A 23,948-nucleotide genomic window follows, 5' to 3' on the forward strand; every position below is an offset into this window, starting at 1 on the left:
AATCAGTTCTTAAAAGACTATGCTAAGATCTTTCTGGAGGAATTTGATGGTTGAACATAATTCTTCCCATATTAGCTCTGACAATATATGGTGAACTTTCCCCTATTATTTAATCCTCACTGTAGTAGGTGGTCAGGAAAAAAATTCCTACACAGGTTTACGAAGCATCAAGAGCAGATAATAGCACATGAACCATAACTAGATCTATACCAGTAGTTTATATATATTTGTGTACAGATCTGAAATATTTAAATTATATGTTTTTAAGAGAAAATTTTCCCCAGCTTATCACCTTTCGAATGGCCATCTGAACATCCTTGTTCCTAAGGCTGTAAAGTAAAGGATTCAACAAGGGGGTGATGATGGTATAAGTCACTGTCACCAGCCGATCCTTGCTAGATGTGTACTTGGATGAAGGCCTCAAGTAGACAAAAGATGCACAGCCATAGTGGACCACAACCACTATGAGATGGGTGGCACAGGTAGAAAAAGCTTTCTTTTTCCCTTCAGTTGATGGGATCCTCATGATAGTTCTGACAATGAAACCATAGGTGATACAGACGAAAGTCAAGGGGACCATGAGTGTCACAACCCCACCAATGAATATGATCACCTCATTGATATAGAAATCCCCACAAGCAAGATGAATGACAGGTGCAATGTCACAGAAGTAGTGATCAATCCTATTGGAGTTGCAGAATGGTAGGCTGAAGACCAGAAATGTACCCAGCAATGAAATCATAAAACCTGCTACACCACAAGTTGCTGCCATCACCTTGCATATCCACCAGCTCGTGAGAACTGGGTAGCGCAGAGGGTGACAGATGGCGGCAAAGCGATCATAACCCATCAAACCCAACAACAGGGAGTTGTTGATTGCAAATCCAAGAAAAAAGAACATTTGGATGGCACAACTGATGAACGATATTGTCCTGAGCACAGATAGGAGGTTGAGAAGCATCTTGGGTAGGATGGTAAAGGTATAACAAGTCTCAGAAAAAGAAAGGACAGCCAAGAAGAAGTACATTGGGGTATGGAGGCTGTGCTCTAGGCGGACTGTGATGATAATGGTGATGTTTCCACCCAGGATGAGCAGGTAGAGGCAGAAAAAAATAGCAAAGAGAACAAACTGCAATTCCTGAAAGTCAGAAAATCCCAGCAATAAGAATTCAGTGACCATGGTGAGGTTCTCTAAAGGAAGCTGATTCCAAGGAATGACCTAGAATGAGAAAGGTTAAAAAAGTTCAATTCTGTGCCCTGAGGAATCTGGGTTCATTTATTCATTCTGAATAACCTTGGTAATTCATTCTACCCAGAATTTCTTCAATAAATGTGTTGTTAGAAGGTAAAAAAGGAAGGATGATTAAAGAAGAGCAGCTCACAAGTGAGGTTAACCAAGACTGTGTTTGTGATAGAAATTATTTGCGTCCAGTCAGACAGATTCAGGTCACATTGTGAAGCATATTCCCAAGAAATTGGCCAATATTCTAAGAATGTGCAAGTCATACCCTCAGAACATCAATTGAAACAAGAAAGAATGTTTTAGTCTTGAAAGGAGAAGGAGGCTTGTTTATTATCAGGCATTTGAGGGATTAGTATAACTCTGAAAACTTAGAGCATCTAGTCTATGCTTGTAGGACACATAGGAATATATTTTCTAATGTTTCTAACACATACCCATCAATTTTTTTTTTAACATTTCCAGGGATCCACATTTCAATATCTCCTTCAACCCCCAATGTTTTAGAAAGTTCATTCTTAACAATTATCAAATATTTTCCCATAACTTCAAATTATTAATAATAGTTCTGTCTGTATACTCTCTGTGTTATATTTTTCCTACCTTTCCTATCTTTGTCAAATGTTTTATCATCTTATTTCTAAATCAAGTCCTTGAATCTCCCGTTTGCTTCACATCAAACACATTTACCATATTCCTCAACATGCTACAAATTTGTGAAATGATTTTCACCTCGTGCCTGCACATTAGTATTCTTCAGCCAGGGAAAACAAAGCCAACTGCAAATTAGAGATTTTGCTATATTATCCTTCCTCCCATCACTGAAAAAATATTCATTTGCAATCATCCCAGCATGGGATGCATCCTGAGAAGCCTCACTTTTCTTACTTATTCCAGATCAATATCTTTTAAATCCTAACCACTGTTTCCTATTTTCAGTTAGGATATGTTCCCATCCTAATCCAAATAGCAATCCCTTATTTGGAGTTTGGAGTTTCTCCTTGTTAACTTTGACATATATTTGTGTCAAGTAATTTTTAAAAGTTCAGATAAAGAATATTAATGAGCTCTTTCTAGAAACAGATTTGCAAACTCCTTCTAAGAACAATAATAGATTTTCTTCATCTAGATAGTGAAGTGAATAAAGTATTGGACCTGGAGTCGGGAAGGCCTGAGTTCAAATCCAGATTCAGACTTTTAATAGTTGTAAGACCCTTAAGATTTGTTTGTTGCATTACTTAAATTCTGTTTGCTTCAGTTTTCTCAATAATCAAATGGAATATATAACCTATATCACATTTCTGTTTTGGGAAGGGTGGAGAGTAACAGAGAGGGAGGAAAAATCTGGAACTCAAAATCTTACAGAAATGAATGTTGAAAACTATATATGTAATTGGAAAAATAAAATACTATTGAAATTTAAAAACTATAAAATAGAGATCATAATAGAATCTATATCACAAGGTTGTGATGAAGAACTAATGAGCTATCTGAAAAGTATTTACCACAATGTCTGACAAATAGTATGTTGTTCCTACTATTGTTTCCTTTTTTTCCCCATGTAGCAACCATGTTGACTTTCCCCAATCTTTTATACTTTTTTGTTTAAGGATCATATATATTTAGAAATCCCTAATTTTATATAGTTCATCCCAATCTACAATTCCCAGTATCTTCCCTGAATCTTTTTCTTGGATGAGGACAAGAAGACCCTAGAGAGTATCTGATAGTCCTGCAACAAAATGGATATTGGTAACAGGAAGTTACTTATTTTAGCTAATGGTTTTACAGTTTTACTCTCAGTTTATACTGATACCATCTTATCCAAGTATTACTCCACATCTGCTCTACAATTCAGGTCTGGGATATTCTCTTGAATGTTCAGATTTCAAAACAATTTAGGACTTCTAAGAAGACAACAAATTTAAAGAAGGAAGGAATTAAAGGAATTAAGCTTCATATAACCAGAAGTAAAAACAAAAACAAACAAAAAACCTCCCACTAACAAAAACACAAGAAAAATTACAGAAAGAAAGAAAATTGTGCCCAACATCTTGTAGGTAGTGATTGGTGGAGCTAAAATTGAAACCTGAGATCTCTCACTCCAAATATAGTCATGTTTTCTCTCTACCATGCCAGCACCAAATTTTTGATATTCAGGAAAATGTAAATAGAGAAGAATTTAATTATTGAAGAAAATTTCCCAGAATGTTATAAAAAATGAAATAACAAATATGCATCTATCATTTAACTGCCAAAAATATTTTTCTTAAATTATATTATGTCTATGTCCATTTACTTGGAATAAAATCTATGGTTCTCTATTACTTCCAAAGTTAAATTCAATATCCTCTATTTGACATTTAAAGTCCTTCATAACCTAGCTCTTTCCTGCCTTTCCGGTCTCCTTATATATTACTCTCTTTCATGCATCTATAGCCTACAGTCACCTCTTTGTTGATATTCAGACAAAACATTGTTTTAGCACTGCTTTTTCTTCATGGCTAGAATATACTCCTTCCTCATCTCTACTTCACTTTTCCTGACTGTTCTTAAGAATCAATTTAAATCCTAATTTCTGCCTGAAGCCTTTCTAATCCTCTGTCTCACTAGTTAATGGCTGCCCCTGTAAGAAACTTTTTTAGCTACTACACACACACACACCTACACAGTATCTGCCCAATACTTGCTGCTTCCTCCATTAAAATGTGAGCTTTTTGAAGGCAAGAACTATTTTGTTTTACTTTTCTTTTCCTTAATTTGTATTTCTAGGACTTAACATAGTGCCTGACACATAATAAACATTTAATAAATACTTGTTGACTGAAAAAAAAAATTCAATCCACAAAACTCTTACAATTGAACTTCAAGAAACTTAAAATTCAATTCACTACATTACATCATCAAACTTCAGAACAATAACAAACTACAATGAGAAAGAAAACACTCAGTCACCAGAAAAAAAGATATATAATATATATATGTATATATATGCATGTGTATGTATGTATACAAACATATAATACACATAGATGGACACATAAAATCTGCATGTCATAACATCTATCCATATTAGATATATAATCTATCTATATTATATAGAGATTTTATTTACATGATACATATATATATATAGATAGATATATATTATGTATAAGATATCTATATAGCTTATATATCAAAATATTAAAATGTAAGAAAAATAATAGTTATATCTCATTCATGGAGAATCAGAAAATATTTTATCTATCACATGTATAAAGAATTGTTGGCAAAATAAATGGCCTTAATATTTGTAAGAAAAATATGTCACAGAAAAATAACTAAACCAAAATTTCAAAAAGAAACAGTTGAAAAATTTTATTATTATAATAAATTATCTGATAAAAATCTAATATTTTCATTATATAGAGACAATAAAAAATTTTATTAAGTGATTTATCACAAATTCGGTCACAAAATATGAACAAGTAATTTTAAAATGTGGGAATATAAATTTCAGTTATTTTAAATGGCTCAAATTGTCTTAAAATCATAGACACAAATAAAAAACAAATTTGAAACACTGCCTTAAATCCATCACTGGCCAGACAAAACTTTAAAATGGCAGTAATGAAAGTTGGTAGGATTATAAGGAAACAGGCATTCTATCATATCACATATCATAACAATAGAGAGAGGAGTATGAATTCCATTAGTATAGGGAAGAGCTCAATAAAGAAAGCTGTTTCTTACAATGCAGGTTAGTATGTTCTCTGCAATTTCAATTTCAGAGAGTACTGAGAGATTAAATTATTTGTTTAGACTCACACAAGTACTTATATGTCAAAGACAAAATGGAACTGAAGTTTTTGAGGCTTCAAGGCAATGCAATATAAATAGCATAATAGGATTACAAAAAGGCAATCTTTTTGGAGTGCAATACAACTATACACTAAGTTATAAAGTGATTATATACTCCTACATCCAGTGACTCTATTATTAGGACTATATCCTAAAAAAGTTTGTAATCTCCAATACAGGATATGGGTTTGCTACTGTTGGTTTTGGTGATACTGCTGGTTGGGTAGTGCTACTGTTGCTGTTAATGGTGGTGACATGAGCAATCCCTTTTCTATTTCAGCTCAAAATTCCTCTCTAGATGACAATTTCAAAAGTTGCTGTAGTCAAAATTCCTTCATCCTCTGGGCAACCTTTTTGACTAGAAAGATCTGTCCTCAAATAATAAAGATACAGTCCATAACTTAATTTTTACTTGAAATGAAATCTAACTTCATAGATTCTATCAGAGATTGTGAGACCTCCTGGAACATAGGATCACCTCTAGGTTACAATGAGATAAATAGAAAATAATTCATTTGAGGTACAGTTAGGGAAGAAAATTATTTAAAAGGATAAAAAATTCTTATATGTCAAAAAATATTGTATTTTTAGTAATAAAAAATATCAACAATTGGTATGGTAAAATGTGTGGAAAATAGTTGAAAAAGTGGTAATTAACTATTATTGTGCCATTGAAATGACAACTAGAGAGAATATGGATAAATACATTAAGGTTTATGCACCTAAACTATTGCAATAGCCTGGTGGTGGATCTGCTTGCCTCAATTCTTTCCCTTTCCCATGCTCTAATCCATCTTCAAATCAACTAAAAAAAGAAAAAAAAAAGTTTCCCAAAGCACAAATCCAACTGTCTCACTCTCACTATTCAATAAATTACGATAGTTCCCTATTGCTTCCAGGAATTAATACAAAATGTTGTCTGGCATTCAAAATTCTTACTAAATTGGACTCTCCTACCTGTTCAGTCTACTTATACTACACCTTCCCTTCTTCCTGTCTCCCTTCTTTCCCACAAAAAAGAAAATGAAAAACCCATCTCTTTGATCCGGTGACTCTAGTCTCCTATTTCAACTTCACAAATAAGACACTATATCTTTTTGCTCTGGACATTTTCTCTGCTGGGCTTCCATGCCTTGAATGCTCTCTCTCCTTAACTTCTACTACCAAGTTCCTTCTTTTAAGTTTCAACTTAAATCTCATCTCCCCCATTTTTAAGCCTTTTGAAGGCAGGGACTGCCTTTTGCCTCTTTTTGTGTCCCAAATGTTTATCACATAATAAATGTATACTGAGCAAATGATTCTCTACTAGTCTATTTAAAAGCTTTCATATAATTGGCTTTGAATTCACTTTAAAATGTTTTAAAAACAAAAATTCTTTATCTTTGCTGAGTTTTTCCTGCTGTTGTGGGTCAACCTTTAGCAAAATTTTGAAATGTCTCATCTCTTGATATCCTTATCCCTTTATAATCTACTCTATAACACCATCTTTCCATTGTCCAGTAGTGGATTTCTAGGTACTTTCTGGAATGTTGGGATTGAATAAGACCTTAGAGATCTTCTGCACGACTCATTGTGTAAACTATAAATTTCTTCTATTTCAGACTCTAAATGCATACTTACAGTAGGAAGAATCTCTGTATCCTATAGAACAGAACAATTAATGTTTATTTAGTTCTCATTGTTAAGAATTTCTTCCTTATATTGAGCAACATTATGTCTGTAATTTGTACCCTTAATTGTATCTTCTAGGTTCAAGCTATGACAGTGTAAAGTCTTTTCCCTATAATAGCCCTTTAAATAGTTGAAGACATTTAGAATGACTCAGCTCTATCCCTAATACTCTCCTCTCAGGACTTCTTAAACTTCTGCTACTTTTGAATCTTTTTTTGCCTAAGAAATTTTTGCATGAACCAAGGCATATGGGGATACAAAATAGGTATACAAACTAAACATCTACCAATAATAAACCATCATTTCACAATCCTCACGTTCAATTACAAAACCCCATAAAAAGATCACAACTCTCAGTTTAAGAAGCTAAACTTTAGGCTAAATATCTCCAGTTCCTTCTTTCAATACATAGAATAAAAAATTTTTCATAATTGAAATAGATAAAAAACTGACCAAGAATCCTCACAATAATATCTTGCAAATGTAACTAACCTATATTAAAGACATTCAGAGAGGGAGAACTCATTACTTCCTGAGGAAGCCCGCCACACTGTGCTACAATGCTAATTGTTGGGAAAGTATTTTTTAAATTACATTAAGACTAAATCTGCCTCCTTGTAACTTTCACCTATTTTGCATAGTTTTACCACCTAGACTCAATCAAAATAAGTCTAACCTATTTTCAACCTTGTAGCTGTGTTAATTCTGGAAGAATATCATTTTTGCGTATTGGACTGAATTCATCATGCATCTTTATTTGTTGTCTCCATAATGCTGTCATTTAGTGTCTCACAATTTTTTTCTTCATGGAATATGCGTCTTTCCTATATCTCTCCTATCAAAATTTCACTGTTTCCCAAAATCCAATTCTAATACTACCTCTTCTACAAGGCAATTGTTCAACTCTCTATCAAAGAAGGAATCATCTCTTCCTCCTAAAATGCTTTGTTTACACATTTTTTCTAGCATTTACTTTTTATTGCTTCATATTACATATAATCTTTACTTCTAGAATTTAAGCAAGATTGTGTTTTCTAAATCTTTTTATGCCCAATGGATAGCATTCAGAAATATTGTTGAATGAATGAATGGATATTTATATTTTGAAAAGAAGACAGGTTAATATCTTGTAAAAAAGTATGAAACAAAAAGTAAGCATTTCAAATAACTAGATATATAGGACCCTTCTATTACTACTCAAAACCCATCACAAAAAAAATTCCTCATTTACATACTTACTGGATTTCTGGTTCTCACTTGAGCAGTCTTCTTTTTTTCCTTTTCCCAGCATAATTTTTTTCATATTTTCCAAATTGGACACAGGACTTTTTCTCCTAGTCTGGTTTTCTGGAGCTTAGGTTGAAGAATAGTATTTGATTCTTGTAGAAGATGATGTTTGTTCAAAGGTGTAGTTTTCCTGGCATAAGAAATTCCCTCTCCTAAAACATATCAACTGATGTTCTGATATATCTTGTTTGGGGAAAATGCCTGGAGGCATTGAGAAGTTAATTGACTTGTCACTAGTCAAACATCCAGTATGTGTCAGTGTTTAATTTTGAATTCATATCTTCTTGACTCTGAGGCTAGACTTCTATTTATTTTTGTCTCAATTGATTTGAATAAATAATATCATTTTCTTTTCATTTACATCCATATTTTCCCTGGATTTATTGCAAAACAATTTGTTTTAGTAGAATAGGTATTGAGTGAATTTGAAGTTCAATAACCATCCTGCCAATATTAACAATGGGACCAATTTCCTCATTTGTAAAATATGAGTGATAATGCTTACACTACATTCTTACTAAACTGTAATAAGGAAAGAGATAGGAGCAACAGCTGTGATTTCATTGAAGTACACATGTCCTGGATGAAGAAGTAATTATTTCTACCAATAAGAATTAGCTACCTCTCTGTAACATTCTGTCTTGGTGTATATTTTTGGACAGTTGTCTAGTGTTGTGAGATTGAATTGGCCAATGTTACCCAACCAGTTAGCATGAGAAGAAGAACTTTATCTCAAGTCTTCCAGAATCAGAGCTCAATTCTATATCTACTATGCTATGGAGGCGATCAGTAAAAGAAACAATTCTGTAAATAATGTAAATTGATCCTATTATTATTGTTGTTGTTGTTATTATTATTATAGGTTTTCTTTTTCTCACCAATTTGAAAAACTTATTCACATTAGGATGGTTTTTATAAGGTAGCTCACATGAATAAATTTCTTTACCAGATTTATTCATTAATCAGAATTAAGAGTAGCATGTGTCTTTTCCTAGTGAGATCCAGAACTGATTATTCTAAGTAGTAATCAGGTATAATATGACAACTTACTAAAAGACAGGAAGATGTAGTGGATAGAATGCTGAATCTGGAGCAAGCCGATGAATTTGAATCTAAGTCTGCTTCTTACTATCTGTGTGACCCTGAACAAAGCACCTCAGTTTCTCCCTTACAAAAAAGGAGTTGCACTAGATAATCTCTATAGTAACTTCCAATTTTCCAATTCATCCATTCCTTATCTTGTTTGGTAGGCAGGGTGATGATGTCAATCTAGGTGGAGAGAACCAAAGACCCTCTCTCATTGTCTTCCTGATATAATAGATATAAAACATTTTGCATACTGCTTGACACATAGTAGGTAATTTAAAATTGCTTCTTTTCTTCTTTGATCTTTTCCTTTTTCCTTCCTTCCTTCTTTCAATGACCAGTTCTATCTATAAGGCATATATCTTTTAAAGTAGATTATAAACTCTCTAGCAATAGTCAATAGATTGTCTATTCATTTTGTTTTTCCCACCATTACCCTCAATACTGGATAATAAGATTTTCTTACACAGATATAGTATTTGACAGATTTTTCAAAGGATTTTTTTAATCCATTAACTAATTGGATTCTTATAACAATCATACAAGTTTTTATAACACAAGTGTTATTTCTCCCAATGTATAGATAATGAAAGTAAGGCCTTAGATGTTCTTATCTAAGTCATTTGCCAAAGTTTAGACAGATGCTGGTAGGTAGAACCAACTTCTCAATTCCCAATTCAGTGCTTTTTCCACTTCCATCCCAAACTGAGACCAGAGCTATTTGTTGAGTGAGCATGGTCCCACTGTGATCTGTGCCCAAAGAGGTTAAAATCCATGCTGCTGCTGGATGAATGATGAAATGATTGACTGAGAAACAGCTTGATGTATCAGGTAGTATTATGATTTTCCTTAGCCCATTAGGCTCCCTTACCTCATCAGTGATCTTATTCTTCATCTCTGATATTGAGTCGGTGGTAAATTCATTCCCAGATTTATATGGGAAAGTCAGATCCAAGAACAACAAGGTTTTCTAGATTAAAACAGTCATGTTACAAATTATTTCATCATTATTTTCTTGAACATTTTTTAAAATTACACATTAGATCTCTGAGGCCCTTTGTCATGAAAGAGTGAGTGATAAGAGTAGAGAAGTGGAAATGCATTTCACAGAAGCTTGAATAAAACATTGCTTCTCACAAGAACTTAGGAAGTCTTACTAAAAGAGGTGTGTTTTAAAGATGTTTAAAAGATTAGGAAGAAAACATGGCATAGGAGATAAAGGTCTGGCCCTGAAGTTATGAATGTCAAATACCAACTAGCAACTATGAATGCCAACTAGCCTTGTGTCAAGGACAAGTTGCCTCACTTCTCAGAGACAAATCTAAATTGTCTAAGATTTTAATTTACAGACTTGCCAATTTGCTTCTGTGGAGAGAATTTCCACACTGGGATTTCCTTCCAAACACATGCACACATGCACACACACACACATTTAATATGTGAAGAACAAAAGTTAAAACTTTTGACTTAGAAGAGCAATGCAAATATATTGAGGGTTTGGGGAAATTTTTTTGGAAAGAAGAGATTGAGTAATAAAAGAGGACAATGAGACATTTTGTATGAGAAGTAGATGGAGCAATTAAGATAAAGAGACTTAAACAGTCCTCTTCAATAGAAAATTTTTCAAGGGACTTAAAAAGCTAGGAGTAATTAAAATGAAGTTGTTAGCTATTTCTATTGGCCACAAAAACCTCACTAACTAGTTCAACATTGTCTGTTCTGTCCTCCTTCCAAGCTCTTCCTTATTGTCCCTCTTCCTAAGCCTTGTACCCATTATCTCCTTTTCCCTCTTCCCTCACTTTCCATTAACAGCTTGCTTCTGTCTCAGAAATTCATTCTGCCCTTCTCCAACTGCTTAACTTGTGCCATGTCTCACCCATAATCCAATCAAGGAAGTTCAATAGGCATTGATTTAGGGAAGAGCGATGAAATGAAATGAATAAAACTGCTTTAAGTCATGAAGCTAATTTTTCTATTTATTAGTGTTTGGCAAGTCCCAATGTGTTAAGGGTCCTAAAATCTTTAAGAAATCTACATCTTCAGCTTTATTCCCTGAGAAATAATCCATGACTTCTAGATAACCATGTCTCAGGTGCCCACAAATATGAGTACTTGGTTACAATGGATCCTGAGTATGTCTTTCTGCTCCAGATCACTCCCAAATGAGATTTCCCAAACTATTCCCACTTTCTGACTCTTCTGTTTTCCCCTGTCATACTCAGAAATCCTATAGTTGAGTGAAAGAGACTTAGCTTTTTCTGCTGTTACCCTGTTTTACTCTTCTCACCTCATTCCCTTGTACAGCACCCAACTAGCCTCCTCTCCAAGGACATTTCTCTAAGCAGTGTCCCAATGAGTATCTTCAATGTTGTTTTCTTTTTTTTTTTTTTTCGGTCAACAGTAATCCCTTCAGCCTGAGCAATAATTGTGTTACCATAACTCTAGGGAGCCATTATCAACCAGGTCCTTTTTTTTCTTAATGAGTTACTAGAATTCAGTGGAGATTACAAATGATGAAACAATGAATACCAAAGATCTGTGGTCAAATTGGGAAAAGAAAAGATTTAGAAGGAGAATTTCTTGGCTTCTTCTCATAGGTTTCTTTGGTTCTCAGTAGGGAGTTGGCTCTTATTGAACACTATGAGTGAAGAAAACAACTACTCTGTGTCAGTTTTTCTAGGAGATTTTTCTGTTTCCTGGTTGTTACTTTCTCACATTATGAGACCTTGGTTCAAGTTTGGTAATCCTGATCTCCATTTCTTTGCTTCCTCCTAGAATGGTAGCTAGACATAATGAACAGGGCACTAAAGTTGGAATCAGATCTGATCAGTTGGAATGTGATTTCATTATAAGCACTAATTATCTGGGTGACTCTTATCTAGTCACTTAACCTCTCTCTGTATTTCAATTTCCTTATCTGTGACATTAGTAGTTTGGATTCTATGGCATCAAGGGTCACTCCACTCTCCAAATATATGAACCTATTGAGCTAGAACTGACAGAATTAGACCCTAAAAAATAGCCATAATGAGCAAGTGGGCAACAGAGAGAAGTGTAGTTTGTCTAAGATCAGTTTGAAAAATGCTACCAAAGTTATTGTTTAGTTTTCTTTCTGGCTTCAGAGAGCTAATATATATCTATGTTGATTGCAGGGAGAGGAGGGAAAAACCTCAAAATTAGCTAGGTAGGTAACAGCAGACAGATTTCCAACGTGGGCTCTGACATTCTTTCTAGGTAACTAGTCTTCACAGCCTCAGTTTCATCTGAGGATAGAGAGGAGAGGCACTAACATTGCATCCAGGAATGCCAATCAAGGCTCACAGGCACACTCATGAAAGAAAGCTTGAATAACATCCAAAGGAAGACTGTCTTTAGGAAATAAAAGGTTGAGTATTATGAGCCCTAATAATTTCAGACATAAAGGTGCAGTTCTGAACCACTAGAACCAGATATACTGTGCAATTCATTAGGATATCACAATGTGGGGAAACAGTACTATCTGTGAAGTCAGAAATTTTCAGGTAGAGTTGACACTAACTAGCATGCTTGACCCTGTTAACTACCTAAATATCTTTTAGTTTCAGATTTCTCATCCACAAAAGGGGGTTAATAATACATCACATATTCATAACATTGTGAATAAAGTAATGTGATTATATTTGTTTTTTTTTATTACACTAATGTGATTTTTCATGAGCATTATTTTGATCATCAAGGACATTTTTTGCTTGTGTTGTGTTTACTTCCTATATAACTGTAAATAGACCAAGCTGCCAAAATCTCCATGCATGCCCTCTGATATGGTTTATTCATGGTTTTCTTTTAATTGTCAGATCCCAGGACAGTATCCAGATGCTTTATGACCACCCAGATTTCACAGTCAGGCCCTCTTCCCCAAGGAACCATTGACTCACTTTCTGTACCTAGAAGCTTAGAGTCTGAAGATACTTCAGAAATCAGATAATCCAACCCATACCTTAACAAGAATTCTCAATACAATTTCCCTGAAATATAGTCATCTAACATGTACTCACAAAGACTTATGAAGGTGAAGTAGGAAAGAAAATAAAACCATTACCTCCCAAGAAAAATCATTCTACATTTTGGCAGGTATTTGAGGAAGATTTCTTTCCTCCTCTCCTGTTCCCTTAAGATAAGTGTTTTTATCCTTGTAAACAAGGAGAATTGAAAAACAAACAGAAAGAAATATGACTTCAAGAAGCTTACATTCTAGAGAGAAAAGTTGCCTCTTTCTGTTACGCAACAGTTCCCTTTTAATGTCCTGACCCAGTATCTCCAATTGTCCTATTTAGTTACTCTGCCTCAAATTATAACCTTTCCCTCTTAATGTTTGATGTGATAAAAGTTTTATATCTTTAGGTGTAATACCGGAGAAACTGAGGCAGGAGAGAGATTAGAGAGTTTTTAATATTTTATTAATGGGAGAGTAAGATTGACTGGCCAGGACTCTTGTCTCAGATTATCCAGTCAGACAGAGATAAGTATACTGGGACCAAGGAATCCATATTGGTCCCAGGGCTGGAGGACCCAAAGAATCCAGCATACAGCTTCCAGACGCCATTCTCCAGCAATGAATGGAGGAACCCCAACTTCTTAAATACCTTTTTGGAGACAAAGAAGAGAAAGGGAGGGAAAGTTTTTTTATCAGGGAGGGGAAGCCATAAAACCTAAAAATTCCAGAAACAAAGAAGTAAAGATATCATGGGTTGATCTTGGAATATTCTAAAGGAATATTGTAAATCCATAAAAGAATCAGGAGATCTACTCTTTTATCTTGCTAATTTATAACCCAAGAGCGAATAATCCTTAGTTTTACTGGGTCAGAGACAGAACAGTTAAGGTAACTGAGACAGGGAAACTGAGTCAGGACAGTTAAAGAAAACTGTGGCATAACATAGGCTATAATCATTCCTGTTTAATGTTTGACAGGATAAAGGTCTATCCATTTTAGACATCATTAGAATATCAGTAACCTCTCCAGTACGTCCCTCCACTGTGTCATCCTAGGTGCCTCTCCCCATTAAGTTTTCCTCATCCAGGTGCCCCCCTTATGTCATTGTTCTTGTTTTCCTATAAAAATCTTGCTGTCCCGAAACTTGGGGCTGGATTCTTTAAGATAATAGTCTCATTCAGCCCTGGGACCAATCATGTATCCATTTGGTCCCAGTATGTCTCTCCATTTAATAAACTATTAAATTGGTCTCTAATCTCTGTCTTGCTCAGTTTCTCCAGCATTAGTAACTAAATAGGACAATTGGAGAAACTGGGTCAGGACATTAAAAAGGAACTGTGGCATAACATTTCTATGTGGCATAAAAGTCAAGGCTCTTAATGCCAAGGAATGAAAAGAAGCAATAAAAATAAAATTACTGTTTCCCATTTGAAATAATGTGAAATCTCAGAAATGGCTAAACATTTTGGAAATGAGACCTGAAGCTATATAACTGAAAGCTGAAGATCAGTTACTAGGAAGCTACATATTTCAATATGAAGAAGAGCGCATGAATTCTAAGAGGGTCAGATTTACCAAAGCTATTAGTCATACATATGAACTATTCCAATTAAAAGAAGCTGGTTGGGGGAATAATTCAGTTGGAGTTTGGTCCTGTGTAGATGTGGAATCTCATACAAATTGTAATAGCAATGAGAGATTTGTCTAATAATTTATCCAATAACAACTCCATTGTGGTATTTTCTTATTATTTAGTATATAATTACTATATTCAGTTATTACCTAACTGTCAAAGTGGGGGATGCCATAATTTAATATTGTACTTGAGGAAAAGACTTCATTTAATGATAGAGTGGGGTTACACATTATAACTTTGGGCAACATTGTATTGACCCTCCTATATTTTCCTTCTTTCTGTTTTTTTGTCCCAAAACCATGATTTTTAAAATTTCTTTTGTTGTTAATTATAAAACTGGTTAATTTTTCTTTAGAAATCTAACAAGAGAACCATGTGGAATGTATAAAAACATATAATAACTGCTCTTATCTAATGATATTTAAATGACTTTAAAAATTTTAGTTCATTTGACAAAAATTGCAGAAAATTGGAAAATAATTTGTCAGAAACTTGGCATAGACCTACATCTCACACCTTGTACCAACATGACATAAAAAATTGGTACATAATTTGCACATATACTAATTAGGGGAGCAAGGAATAATACCTATCATATCTTTGGAGAAAGGAGGAATTTATGACCAAAGAAGAATTAGAGAACATTATGAAAGGAAAATGGACAACTTTGATATTAAATTTAAAAGATTTTGCACAAACAAAATCAACAAAAAAAAGATTAAAAGGGAAGCACAAAATTGGGAAAAAATCTTTTTCAGACTGTTTCTGAAAACAGTGTCATTTCCAAAATATATAAAGGACTGTCTCAAATTTATAAGAGTACAAGTCATTCCCCTATTGACAAATGGTCAAAGGATATGAACAGACAATTTTTAGATGAGGAAATTAAAGATATCTATAGTCATATGAAAAAATTCTCTAAATCATTATTGATTAGAGAAATACAAATTAAAACAACTCTGAGGTACAACCTTATAGAAGAAAAAAAATCATGAAAAGATGATTAACAGCCTTCTAAAAGAAACACAAAAAATACTGAAGAAAATAACATATTAAAAAAACAGAAATGGCCAAATGAAAAAATTGAATAAATTATCATTGAAGAATTGGGCAAGTGGAAGTTATTGACTCCATGAAATATCAAAAAACAATAAAGCAAAGTTAAAAGAATGAGGGAAAAATGTGAACAATCCATGGAAAAACAGTTTAACTAGAAAATCTATCAAGGAAAGATAATTTAAGAATTTTTAGATTATGTGAAAGTCATAAAGAAAGAATTTGGACATCATATTTCAAGAATTATCAAGGAAAATTGCCCTGATATCTTAGAACCATATGGTAACATAGAAATTGAAAGAATTCACCAATTACAACCTGAAAGAGATCCCAAAATGAAAACTCCCAGAAATATTACAATCAAATATCAGAACTTCCAGATCAAAGAGAAGAAGCTTCTAGCAGTCATAAAGAAATCATTCATATATCATGAAGGCACATTCAGTATCCTATAAGAGTTAGAGTTAACCTACATTAAAGGACTAAGACTGATATAATATGCTGGAAGGTAAAGGAGTTAATATTATAACCAAGAATAAGTACCCTGCAAAAAATGAATATAATATTTCAAATTGGGAAAATGGATATTTAATGAAATAGAGGACTTTCAAGCATTCCTGTTGAAAAGACTAAATTAAAAAATTTGATGACAAAATTGTGATGACAAAAAAATTGAAGACTCAAGAGGAGGATAAAAAGATAAAAGTGAAAGATAAATCAAAAAGGTCTCAATAAGTTTTTTTTTTTTTATTGTAAATTTTTATTGACAGAACATATGCCTGGATAATTTTTTACAACATTATCCCTTGCATTCACTTCTGTTCTGACTTTTTGCTTCCCTCCCTCCATCCCCTCCCCTAGATGGCAAGCAGTTGTATACATGTTAAATATGTTATAGTATATCCTAGATACAATATATGTGTGCAGAACCTAACAGTTCTCTTGTTGCATAGGAAGAATTGGATTCAGAAGGTAAAAATAACCCGGGAAGAAAAACAAAAATGCAAACAATTTACATTTATTTCCCAGTATTCTTTCTTTGGGTGTAGCTGCTTCTGTCTATCATTGATCAACTGAAACTGAATTAGATCTTCTCTTTGTCGAAGATATCCACTTCCATCAAAATACATCCTCATATAGTATCATTGTTGAAGTATATAATGATCTCCCGGTCCTGCTCATTTCACTCAGTATCAGTTTGTGTAAGTCTCTCCAGGTGTTTCTAAAATCATCCTGTTGGTCATTTCTTACCGAACAATAATATTCCATAATATTCATATACCACAATTTAGTCAGCCATTCTCCAACTGATGGGCATCTACTCAGTTTCAAGAGGGCTGCCACAAACAGAATCCAAATTTTTAATGAGAAAAGTTAATTAAATTACAGGAGGACATAAACAATAAAATGGTACTAATGACAAACCTCAACTTTCTCCTTTAAGAACTAAATAAATCTATCCATTAAAAAGGGAAAGAAATCAAGAAAATAAATAGAATCTCAAAAAGATATGATGGACATCTGGAGAAAACTAAATGGGAATGAGAAGCAATAGAGCTTTTTCTAAGCCATTTATGACACTTTCATGAGAATTGATCATGTATTAGGACGTAAAAATTTCCCAACCAAATGCAGAAAGGCAGAAATATTAAATGCACTTTTTAAAAATAACTTTTTATTGGCAGTACATATGCATGGGTAATTTTTTACAACATTATCCCTTGCACTTACTTCTATTCCAATTTTTCCATTTCCTCCCTCAAGCCCCTCCCCTAGATGGCAAGCAATCTTATACATGTTAAATATGTTATAGTATATCCTAGGTACAATATATGTGTGCAGAACATAATAGTTCTTTTGTTGCACAGAAAGAATTGGATTCAGAAGGTAAAAATAACCTGAGAAGAAAGAAAAAAATGCAAACAGTTCACACTCATTTCCCAGTGTTCCTTCTCTGGGTGTAGCTGATTCTGTCCATCATTGATCAATTGGAACTGAATTAGATCTTCTCTTTGTTGAAGATATTCACTTACATCAGAATCATCCTCATACAGTATAGTTGTTAAGTGTATAATGATCTCCTGGTTCTGCTCATTTCGCTCAGCATCAGTTCATGTAAGTCTTTCCAAGTCTCTCTGTATTCATTCTGCTGATCATTTCTTACAGAACAATAATATTCCATAACATTCACATACCATGATTTACCCAATCATTATACAATTGATAGGCATCCATTCATTTTCCAATTTCTGGCCACCACAAAAAGGGCTGCCACAAACATTTCAGCACATACAGGTCCCTTTCCCTTCTTTAGTATCTCTTTGGGATATAAGCCCAGTAGTAACACTGCTGGATCAAAGGGTATACACAGATTGATAACTCTTGGGGCATAATTCCAGATTGCTCTCCAGAATGGTTGGATTCGTTCACAACTCCACCAACAATGTATCAGTATCCCAGTTTTTCCACATTCCCTCCAACATTTGTCATTATCTTTTCCTGTCATCTTAGTCAATGTGAATGATGTGTAATGATATCTCAGTTGTCTTAATTTGCATTTCTCTGATCAATAGTGATTTGGAATACTCTTTCATATGAGTGGTAATAGTTTCAATTTCATCATCTGAAAATTGTCTGTTCATATCCTTTGACCATTTATCAATTGGAGAATGGCTTGATTTTCTTATAAATTAGAGTCAATTCTCTATATATTTTGGAAATGAGGCCTTTATCAGAACCTTTAACTGTAAAAATATTTTCCCAGTTTGTTGCTTCCCTTCTAATTTTGTTTGCATTAGTTTTGTTTGTACAAAGGTTTTTTAATTTGATGTAATCAAAATTTTCTATTTTGTGATCAATAATGATCTCTAGTTCTTCTTTAGTCACAAATTCCTTCCTCCTCCACAAGTATGAGAGGTAAACTGTCCTATGTTCCTCTAATTTATTTATGATCTCATTTTTTATGCCTAAATCATGGACCCATTTTGATGTTATCTTGGTATATGGTGTTAAGAGTGGATCCATGCCTAATTTCTGCCATACTAATTTCCAGTTTTCGCAGCAGTTTCTGTCAAATAATGAATCCTTATCCCAGTTTGTCAAACACTAGATTGCTGTAGTTATTGACTATTTTGTCTTGTTAACCTAACCTATTCCACTGATCAACTAATCTATTTCTTAGCCAATACCAAATGGTTTTGGTGACTGCTGCTTTATAATATAGTTTTAGATCAGGTACAGCTAGGCCACCTTCATTTGATTTTTTTCATTAATTTCCTTGAAATTCTAAACCTTTTGTTCTTCCATATGAATTTTGTTATTATTTTTTTCTAGGTCATTAAAATAGTTTCCTGGAAGTCTGATTGGTATAGCACTAAATAAATAGATTAGTTTAAGGAGTATTGTCATCTTTATTATATTCACTCAGCCTATCCAAGAGCACTTAATATTTTTCCAATTATTTAAGTCTGACTTTATTTGTGTGGAAAGTTTTTTTTGTAATTTTGCTGAGATAATTCCTGACTTTCCTTTGGTAAATAGATTCCCAAATATTTTATGCTATCAACAGTTATTTTGAATGGAATTTCTCTTTGTATCTCTTGCTGCTGGATTTTGTTGGTGATGTATAAAAATGCTGAGGATTTATGGGGATTTATTTTGTATCCTGCTACTTTGCTAAAGTTATGAATTATTTCTAATAGATTTTTAGTAGAATCTCTGGGGTTCTCTAGATATTTGCACTCATCTGCAAAGAGGGATAGTTTGGTTTCCTCATTGCCTACTTTAATTCCTTTAATCTCTTTCTCGACTCTTATTGCAGAGGCTAGCATTTGTAATACAATATTGAATAATAATGGGGATAGTAAGCAAACTTGCTTCACTTCAGATCTTATTGGGAAAGGTTCCAGTTTTTCCCCATTGCATATGATACTTACTGACGATTTTAAATATATGCTCCTGACTATTTTAAGGAAAAGTCCATTTATTCCTATATTCTCAAGTGTTTTTATTAGGAATGGATATTGGATTTTATCAAATGCTTTTTCTGCATCTGTTGAGATGATCATATCATTTTTGTTTGGTTGGTTATTGATATAATCAATTATGTTAATTGTTTTCCTAATATTGAACCAGCCCTGCATTCCTGGTATAAATCCTACTTGGTCATAGTGGATAATACACTATTATCCTGGGGATAATATTATCCTGGGGATGATTTTCTGTAATCTTTTTGTTACTATTTTATTTAAGATTTTTAGCATCAATATTCATTAGGGAGATTGGTCTATAATTTTCTTTCTCTGTTTTCAACTTACATGGTTTAGATATACTATATCTGTGTCATAAAAGGAATTTGGTAGGACTCCTTCAATCCCTATTTTTTCAAATAGTTTATATATCACTGGTGTTAGTTGTTCTTTAAATGTTTGGTAGAATTCACATGTAAATCCATCTGGTCCTGGGGATTTTTTCTTAGGGAGTTGGTTAATAGCTTGTTCTGTTTCTTTTTCTAAAATGGGACTGTTTAGTCTATTTATTTCTTCCTCTGTTAATCTGGGCAAGCTATATTTTTGAAGGTATTCTTCCATTTCATTTAAGTTATTGAATTTATTGTTATAAAGTTGGGCAAAGTAACTCCTAATTATTGCTCTAATTTCCTCTTCATTAGTGGCTAGTTCTCCCTTTCCATTTTTAAGACTAACAATTTGATTTTCCTCTTTCCTTTTTAAAATTAGATTTACTGTTTGTCTATTTTTTTAATAGAACGAACTCTTAGTTTTATTAATTAATTCAATAGATTTTTTTACTTTCAATTTTATTGATCTCTCTTTAATTTTAGAATTTCAAGTTTAGTGTTTGACTGGGGGTTTTTAATTTGTTCCTTTTCTAGCATTTTTAGTTGCAAGCCTGATTCATTGACCTTCTCTTTCTCTATTTTATGCAAGTATGCTTCTAGAGATTTGAAATTTCCCTTTATTACCACTTTGGCTGCATCCCACACATTTTGGTATGATGTCTCATTATTGTCATTTTCTTGGGTGAAGTTATTAATTATGTCTTTGATTTGCTGTTTCATCCAATCATTCTCTAGTATGAGATTATTTAGTTTCTAACTATTTTTTGGTCTATTTTGCCCTGGCTTCTTATTGAATGTAATTTCATTGCATTGTGGTCTGAAAAAGATGCATTTACTATTTCTGCCTTACTGCATTTGATATTGAGGTTTTTTATGTCCTAATATATGGTCAATTTTTGTATAGGTTCCATGAACTGATGAGAAGAAAGTGTGCTCCTTTCTGTCTCCATTTAGTTTTCTCCAAAAATGTATCATATCTAATTTTCTAGTATTCTATTTACCTCTTTGATTTCTTTCTTATTTAGCTTGTGGTTTGATTTATCTAATTCTGAGAGTTGCAAGGTTGAGATCTCCCACTATTATAGTTTTGCTGTCTATTTCTTCTTGCAGCTCTCTTAATTTCTCTTTTAAGAATTTAAATGCTACACCACTTGGTGCATATGTGTTTAATATTGATATTCCTTCATTATCTATGCTACCCTTTAGCAAGATATAATGCCCTTCTTTATCTCTTTTAATTAGATCAATTTTTGCTTTTGCTTGATCTGAGATGAGGATGGCTACCCCTGCTTTTTTCACCTCACCTGAAAGATAGTAGATTTTGCTCTAACCTTTTATCTTTACTCTATATGTATCACCCTGCTTCAGATGTGTTTCCTGTAAACAACATTTTGTAGGATTCTGGCTTTTAATCCATTCTGCGAACCACTTCCTCTTTATGTGGGAGTTTACCCCATTCACATTTTTGGTTAAAATTACCAATTCTATATTACTTGCCATCTTGTTAACTCCTGTTTATGCTTTTCTCCCTTCCTTCCCCCTTACCCAGTATTAAACTTGTGAGCACCACTTGCTTCTCACAGCCCTCTCTTTTTAATATCCCTCTCTCCACCTTAGAATTCCTCCTCTGAATAAGAAATCTCCTTATTGGTAGTAAGTTCATTTCAATTCATTGTAAGAACGTGACTTTCCCCGTGTGAACCTAATCTCCATCCGAACCATATGAACCCAATCTCCATGTGAACCTAATTCCCATGTGAACCATGTGAACCTAACCGAGGTAGGACATGACTCCCCCTGTGGGAACTTGACCATTCCCTAACCCATAAAAGCATATGTTTTTGCTGATTCTCCTGTGGGAACATGACTGTTCCCTAACCCATAACAACAGGTGTTTTAGCTTTTACTCCCATGAGAACTTGACCATTTTTTAACCTATAAGATAGGCACGTACCACCTGTGTTTTAGCTCCAAATACATAATTCCAGGAACTCACTACTCCTTGGAACTGTTGCTGTTGATAAGGACTGGCCCTTTTGTCAATACAACATTTGACTAAAACCACCTGGAGCCCTAGTCGGTACGTCTCTGTCTTACATGAGGTCTTCATTTGGCCCAAAGCCTTCTTTGTCCTGATTCCTATAAAAAGCAGGCAAAGCATTCACCATTTTGAAGCCTCACCTATGGAGATGACGATCTGCCTAGGATTTTCCCAATCAAGACTCACAGGCTGAAATACTGGGGTCTCCCAGCCATAAATTAGAGTTGAAGCTCCCTCAACCGGTGATGTAATATCTCTTTTTTTCTGCTATTCTAATCATAATTCTTATTATTCTGTCTTTTGTCTGTTATGTGTCATTTGCTGTATTAGTTGCTATTGCAAGCAATCTATTCTGTGCATTGTATAATTAAATTTTACTTTCACTTTAATTGAGTCCGAGAGCATCATTTTGTAGGAACAAATCTGAACCTTTCTCTAAAATCACAAAACATCCTCCTATCTTACTCTTTTTCCTCACAATTTTTATGTTCCCTTCCACTTAGCTTATTCCTTCCCTTTTATCCTCCCACGTTTCAATAAGGTGGGAGAAGTTTCATCATAAATTGAATATGTCTAATATTTTTCTCTTTAAGCTAATTCTGATGGCAGTAAGATACACACTATATTCATCCCCCTCCATTTTTCTCTCAGATATAATAGGTTTTCTTTGCCTCTTCATGAGATGTAGTACCCCCACTTTACCCTTTTCTGGATACAATTTCTTTTCTACCTCTAGTTTCTAGAACAAAGTATACATGTATTCTTTATATATCTTTATTGCAGAAATATAGTTCCCAAGATTTCTTTTTACCTTTTTAGGTTTCTCTTGAGTTCTATATTTGTAGATCAAACTTTTTGTTTAGTTTTGGTTTTTTCATAAAAAATAGATGAAATTCACTTATATCATTGAATGTCCATCTTCTTCCCTGGAAAAAGGTGCTCATTTTGGCTGGGTGAGTTATTTTTGGCTGCATACCAAGTTCCTTAACCTTTTGGAATATCATATTCTAGGTCCTTCAATCCTTTAATGTGGGCACTGCTAGATCCTGACTAATCCTTATTATGGCTCCTCTATATTTGAATTGATTTTTTCTAGCAGCTTGCAGTATTTTTTCCTTCATCTGATAGTTCTGGCATTTGGCCACTATATTTCTTGGTGTGTTGATTTTAGGATCCCTTCAGTAGGTGATTGATGAATTTTTTCAATTTCTATTTTAACCTCTGTTTCTATAACTTCAGGGCAGTTCTCTTTGACAATTTCCTGGAAAATAGTGTCCAGGCTCTTTTTTTCATCATACTTTTCTGGGAGTCCAATAATTCTCAGATTGTCTCTCCTAGATCTATGGGTCTGTTGTTTTCCCAAAAAGGTATTTGACATTTTTTCCCATTGTTTCATTTCTTTGGTTTTGTTTGACTGAGTTTTGATGTCTCCTTGAGTCATTCAATTCCATTTGTTTGATTCTGATTTTCAATGAAGTATTTTCTTCACTCACTTTTTTATATCTTTTTCTAATTGTCCAATTGAGTTTTTAAATGAGTTGTTTTGTTCTATGGAATTTTTTTTCCATTTCACCAATTTTATTTTTTAGAGAGCTATTTTCTTTTTCCAGTTCACTAATTCTGTTTTTCAAGGATTTCATTTCTTTATCCACTCTATTTTTAAATGAGTGGGATGACTTATCCAGACTCTCTTGCCAAGCTTCCTTTTCCTTTTCCCATTTTTTTCTAGCTCTCTTGTGAAAGCTTTTAAAATTTCTT

The 23,948-nt window shown here is 33.6% G+C and overlaps 1 protein-coding gene across 1 annotated transcript; it reads right to left on the reverse strand.

Annotated features, from left to right (window-relative positions):
• Positions 1–253: 253 nt before the first annotated feature.
• LOC127561319 (olfactory receptor 10R2-like) lies at positions 254–22,259 on the reverse strand. The gene is made up of 4 exons (XM_051996600.1): positions 22,104–22,259; positions 9,999–10,097; positions 2,952–2,972; positions 254–1,189 (listed from the first exon to the last, which is right to left on the reverse strand). The coding sequence occupies exons 1-4, from the start codon at positions 22,257–22,259 to the stop codon at positions 254–256; spliced, it is 1,212 nt and encodes a 403-aa protein (XP_051852560.1).
• Between the last annotated feature and the right edge of the window lie 1,689 nt (positions 22,260–23,948).

Source organism: Antechinus flavipes, chromosome 4 (assembly GCF_016432865.1).
Source record: "Antechinus flavipes isolate AdamAnt ecotype Samford, QLD, Australia chromosome 4, AdamAnt_v2, whole genome shotgun sequence".
Lineage (NCBI taxonomy): Eukaryota > Metazoa > Chordata > Mammalia > Dasyuromorphia > Dasyuridae > Antechinus > Antechinus flavipes.